We start from the raw sequence: 6,051 nt of genomic DNA on the forward strand, positions 1-6,051 counted from the left end.
CACAGATCAGAGATGAGGAAGCTGCACTCTCAGATCAGGGCCATGGATCTCCCATTCATCTGTTTTCTGCTCTTTCTTTCAGGTAAGCTGAGATGATTTTTGTCTGAGAGGACTCGTATGCTTCTTAACAAAGGCAGCCATATTGTACTTCATTATGAAGGCAGACTGGTTTTTTATCAATGCTATTTGCTTCAACCACTAAGGCTTCACCTGTCTCACAGCTAATGATGAGTTTTAGGATAAAGTTTTGAAGCTTATCTCCAGATGTAAAAAAAAAAAAAATTCTCCACTTTCGTAGGGCTCAAATATTTAATAGAACTTTATTTGTGTTTGAATGGGACTATTTGTTTAAAGTCAAACAGTACAAAGCTAAAGTGCTGGATTAGGTGCTATAAAAAGAGGGATTTAAGGAATGCAGTCCAGCTCAGGAAAGGATTTTTGGACAGCCTGTTTGAGTTGAGGTGTGGAACAGGATGCTCTCCGACCGTTGTAATTTTTAACACTTTGGGTGATTTTTCTTCAGATTATTTAATTTAGAAGTTTCCCAAAATCTTGTTTGAACTGCAGAGAGGAATTTATTTTTTTGAAAAGTAAAGGCTTAAGAAATATTAACTTAAATGGATGTTATTGGGCTTTTCAGAGGTAGACCAACACAAGGTTGTGCACTTGTGATGTAAAAGAAAAACGTATATGTTAAATTGTAACAAATTCTTCTAAAATTACATCTCTAAAGTGTGGTCTTAATTGGCATTCAGTCTCAATATTGTGACACTCCTAAAATAAAATTAAGTGTCAATACTTTTTTCTTTTTTTTAATCATCTTAGTAAATAAAGTTCACCTTAACAGTATTAGGAAATAGCATTATAAAGATGAGAGCCCACCCAAGATATGACAAAGATAAAGTCAGGGTTTGATGCTGGGTTGGTATAGCTCAGGGGTGTCCAATACGTCGATAGCTATCAACCGGTCAATCGCGGAAAGGTTTTGAATCGATCTCGGCAAGTGATAAACTGAACACCGCCAGGACACTGAGACCAGCACTTCCTCTTCTGACAGGCTTATCTAAAATATTCACTAAGATCCTGAACGTTTGTAGCTTCATTAAAAAAGAATTATTAAAAATCAACAAAATGTGTTAAAATTAATGATCTCAGTAGCTATTGCTTCAACAAGGTTTCGTGCAATTCAGTGCGTTTCAGTTTCATTAACAAAACAAAAACAAAAGGCAACTAAAAGACCGATTGACAACAGAGCAGGAGTTTAAATTAGCTACTCAACCACCGCTGTGTTCTTATTAATAATAGAGAAATAAATATCAAGCCTGGAAACTGTAAGAGAATAAAAATCATTAAGTTCTGGCTCGTATTGTCTTGTCCTCCCGGATTCAATGATGCCATGAATGAAAATAAAAGCCACATTGCGATAACAGTCAGGGTTCCACCTCATACATTTTCAGAGTTTAATCCAACATTTAAAAGTATAAAATCACATCGACAACACAGACACTTAAAACACACTAAAACAGACATTCATTTATCTGAGATAAGTAGAAAAGTAGGAAATAGAAAAACAGGAAAAAGGCAAAAATCGCGTTTTTTGGAGATTGCCATGGGGCTGCAAATAGCAAATCTGATTCGTTCCTCTGGGGCCCATACTTTTATTCAAAAAGGGTGTTGGCTTGATATTTATTTCTCTATCTTTCTTTGTTTTAATTTATGCAATTATGCGATTAAGGCGTGTTGTTCTCCTTGTATGGGTAGACCCAGTTTCAAGTTACTATGTTGAAAAGTTCGAAGCAATTTTATCACGACCATCAGCTCTGTTTCTTTTCAGAACTGAGACTTCTCTCTCTGTAGACAAGTGAGACCAAAGGTAATTTTAGAGCAAGCTCTTCTCATGCCAGTTTGAAATGCGATGTTAGTTTGTTTTTCCTTAAGTTGTGGTGTTTCTCTGTGGGAGTTGACTTGACTTGTCTCCTCCACCATCTGTGTGCCAGAGTTAATTTATGGCGTGGTTCCTTCCTGATAACAGACATTCTTTTCTGCAGGGATAACTTAAAGCCCTCTTACTCAAACTAATCCTGCTCAATCTACCTTTTTCACATGTGATAAGATTAACTGTATTAAACACTAAGAATTATTTCTTTTCCTCAACAAAACCTGATATCGTAACGGACTGAATGTTGTGTTTTTAACGTAGTCTTTGCTCGGCTTGCGGGGCGCTTGCTGTGGCTCATTACACCCGCTGTAGTTTCTGAACATTCAATAAACGACAAACTCGGACTAATTACCTCGTTCGTTTTTGAGTATACGTCACAACAAACATCAAATAGGACAAATATATTTAATTAAGTTTTAACAAATCCTACTGCGATAATTATGTGAAATTAAATTAATTATATCCCGACTTCTGAAGATTTGCCTTTACCTTTACTGGGCTCCTTGGTTCCTCCTATCAGTCTGTAGTTTCTCATACTGAGGTCATCAAACCAAATTTCAGATCTACCATGACTGACTGACACCTGCTGGCGTCAGGTTTGCAACCAGCTTCTGACTGAGAAACCAGTAACCTCTTCCCAGTTAATTACTTTAGCAAGCTATTGTTGGCAATCCCATTACTGCATCAACATTTTAATGCATGACTATGCATTTATAAAAATGCACCAAACCAAATTCTCTTCTGTCAGGTGGATTAACGTCCAGTTTGGAGATACAAGATGATCTTAACAGCGAGTCTACATCCAATCAGAGCTACACAGAAAGCTCAGGTAAGAAATGTCTGTCAAATGATTTTAGAGGTCATCTCTTAAGAGCCATCAACACATAGCAACTCTTTCTACTGCAACATTGTTTGGAGCCATATTATTTCTTTATATGAATTAAGTTTTGGTTAATTTGTCATATTGTCCAGTCAGCATAAAAGGGGCTTTTACCCTCTCATTTATTATTCTAATATCAGTTTAATACATTCAAGCACCACTTAATTATGAAAAGTTTGATCTGAAATGTATAACATACAAATAAAAAAATTGTATTCATTTATTTTTTTAATAAAACAGATTGGAATACCACAAGCTATCAGCAATCGGATTATAAAAACCAGACATCCAGCGAGAGATCTGATGAAAGGGGTAAGCAAAAAAATTTATGTGATTACTGAGCTGTAAAACCGAATAAGATATTACCAGGTAACCTTGTTGTTTTCAAAGTATGTTTTCCCTTACCAACAGAAGCACATAAACCAGTCTTCATGGCAGAAAAATGTGGTGTTGGTAGCTAAAATTTTCATCCATCCATTTTCTTTACACCCTTGTCCCTTAGTGGGGTCAGGAGGGTTGCTGCTGCCTATCTCCAGCTAACGTTCCGGGCGAGAGGCGGGGTCACCCTGGACAGGTTGCCAGTCTGTCACAGGGCAACACAGAGACACACAACCATGCACACACACTCACACCTAGGGGCAATTTGGAGAGGCCAATTAACCTGACATGTTTCTGGACTGTGGGAGGAAACCGGAGTACCCGGAGAAAACCCACGCATGCACAGGGAGAACATGCAAACTCCATGCAGAAAGACCGGGGCCGGGAATCGAACCCAGAACCTTCTTGCTGCAAGGCAACAGCTCTACCAACTGCGGCACAGTGCAGCCTGCTCAAATTTTCAAAAACTGCAATAAACTAACATGAATATTGTGAATAATATTTGTTAATTATTTCTCTGAAAAATGACCAAAGACATTATAAAAGCTTCAAGTTTGAGGTGACGTTTCCCCCCACAGTGACACAATATTAGTGAAATACTGACTTTTTATTTTAAGTAGAAAAGGTTAATCTCGAAATCTGTATGCTTTGTGTTTGACTGTCACTATAATGTGAAATAGTGTTACTATTTGTTTTTACAATTATTGTCCATCCTTACCTTATTTTTTATTTCATATTATACTGCTCTTCATCAGATTAAAACAACTGTTTAGCATTATTTCCAACTGAGCTATCAACAGTTGAAGTGACCTAATTTAGACTTTAATTCAAAGTCTTGATTTAGCAACACAGATTTTAATCAAGCATTTGTAATAATTCAAGCTATACATGCTGAGACATGCACTGACAGCAAGAACATGTCTCAGCATGTTCTTGCTGAGACATGAACAATTTGCTTTGACAAAAGACAAAATTCTGTGTTCCAGCAAATTATTAGCATAATATATTATTAGCATAATATGATCAACTCTTGCCTTTGCTATGTAAATAGTGGAGAATAAACATGTGCTTTTTGTTTTTGCAGAAAAATTCTGCAGTGACTGGGATGTTCTAGAGCATCTAAACCTGACTAAGAATAAGGAAATGTTTACCATGATCAGGCCTGTTAAAAATCATAAAAGCAAAGTTAAAGTTCAATTTAACATGGAAATCTATGCCATTCTAGATGTGGTAAGTTTCTGTTTTTATTTCATTTGTCAGTTTTATTTTTATTGGAGTTCATTTTTGTTTGCTAGCTTTAAAATATTTGGTTAAGATCTTCTTGTCTTATAAAGAATAAGAATTGTTTACTATGGCTTTCAGGTCATTCTGCCATGAGTTGTTTCATATGCAGTTTCCCCAAGTGTATTATAAGACTGGTGGGCTGTCAGGCTTTACTTGCCTCCCTGTCAGGCTTATTTTTGGTTTTACTTAAAAAAATTATAAAAATGTTACTGCTTTTTTTTTCTTCTTGTTTTTTTACATAAGCCGACTGCAAACATCTTTGTTGCGCTGAGCATTTCACTGGCAGAGCAGAATTATTAATGAAGGATGGGTTTATGGTTGATGCATTGGACATGGGCAAGAAGCCGGGAGCGTGTACCAATCACTGCTGACGTCGCTGCACGTTTACCGCCTTGCACGCTATCGCGGCTTTGATCTTACGTGCGCCTCTTTCGCTCAAACAGGACAGAGGCTCACCTTTATCTGCATTTATATCAACCTCCTGTGAGGAATCGTATGTCTTTGGATAATTTTTCACCAAGATATGACTCAAGTTTAAAAGCCGCTGCGTTTGCTCTGCTTGCAAAGCTAAGGTGAACCTACAATATAGGTGACCGTTTAGAGGTGGTGTTAAGCCTTTTGTGAGAATGATATATCTTTGTGAACAAAGAATTATATCTGGCGTGTGCGTTTACACGCACTGCCCAGCGGTGACTCTGGGTCTGCGCTGATAAAGCTTTTACTGTAAGCAGTAAAAGCTTGTGCACACTTTCTAATGATCAGGAACTTTGTTCATTTTCTGTCAGTGTTTTGATTTTTAGCTTTCATTCCCTACCTTCCCCACCCCGAAGTTATTTTTGACTGATATTATTGTGAATGATATGATATGGCCCAGCCACTTTCTCCATAGTGTTAAATGATTTTAAGTAACCTTTGTAAGATCTTGTGTTGTTGAATTGATAACCAGGTCCATATGCCAAATAATGACTTTGGTATGGAAGTTCAGGCCTAAAATATAAATTTTTACATGTAAACTGTTCTAGATGCTGAACAACTAGAAATATTTCCATACATCTTGTTTTTGTTTTTCCAGAGAGAGGCTGACCAGTCCTTCATATCATACATTTCCTTTGCTACTGTGAGTATTCTCTGAAAAGTGTCACATTTGTCAGATGAATAAAATAGCTGATGCTTGACTACAAATCAGACTACTGACTCAGTTTTGTCTTTCCCTACTTAGGTATGGATAAATGAATTTATTCACTGGAATGAAGAGGACTATTGTGGAATTTTCTCTGTGGTAGTTCCACGTGAATCTTTGTGGATGCCCGACTTAGTCATTCAAGAAATGTAAATCTGCTCAGTTTTGTTATGCTTAAAACTTTGTAAATTGAGGCATAAAAAATTGTGACAAATATTTTTTTTTCTTAACTGACATAAAAAAAACATAAAATAAATAGATAAATAAGTAAAATCTCAGGTTTGAAAGCATCAAAACTTCACATTCCAAACTATTGTTTCTCTTTTCCATGATACATTTCAGCGACCACATAATGTATCATCATTTTTAAAATTATATTCAGTTATTTGG

The 6,051-nt window shown here is 36.5% G+C and overlaps 1 protein-coding gene across 1 annotated transcript; it reads left to right on the forward strand.

Moving 5' to 3' along the window:
• LOC103145186 (acetylcholine receptor subunit alpha-type acr-5-like) lies at positions 1-5,840 on the forward strand. Its single transcript, XM_007562520.2, has 6 exons — positions 1-82; positions 2,688-2,768; positions 3,060-3,131; positions 4,282-4,427; positions 5,554-5,598; positions 5,701-5,840. The coding sequence occupies exons 1-6, from the start codon at positions 13-15 to the stop codon at positions 5,812-5,814; spliced, it is 528 nt and encodes a 175-aa protein (XP_007562582.2). The 5' UTR covers positions 1-12; the 3' UTR covers positions 5,815-5,840.
• The last annotated feature ends 211 nt before the right edge of the window (positions 5,841-6,051 follow it).

This window comes from Poecilia formosa, unplaced genomic scaffold (assembly GCF_000485575.1).
Source record: "Poecilia formosa unplaced genomic scaffold, Poecilia_formosa-5.1.2 Scaffold136, whole genome shotgun sequence".
In the NCBI taxonomy this organism is placed as follows: domain Eukaryota; kingdom Metazoa; phylum Chordata; class Actinopteri; order Cyprinodontiformes; family Poeciliidae; genus Poecilia; species Poecilia formosa.

What these genes read in the sequence shown, in the direction of transcription:
- LOC103145186 (XM_007562520.2), top strand. Translation starts at nt 13, where the DNA reads ATGAGGAAGCTGCACTCTCAGATCAGGGCCATGGATCTCCCATTCATC. An exon ending in GAGCTACACAGAAAGCTCAG is followed by an intron (nt 2,769 to 3,059) that starts GTAAGAAATGTC and finishes TTAATAAAACAG; the next exon opens with ATTGGAATACCACAAGCTAT. An exon ending in TCTATGCCATTCTAGATGTG is followed by an intron (nt 4,428 to 5,553) that starts GTAAGTTTCTGT and finishes TTGTTTTTCCAG; the next exon opens with AGAGAGGCTGACCAGTCCTT.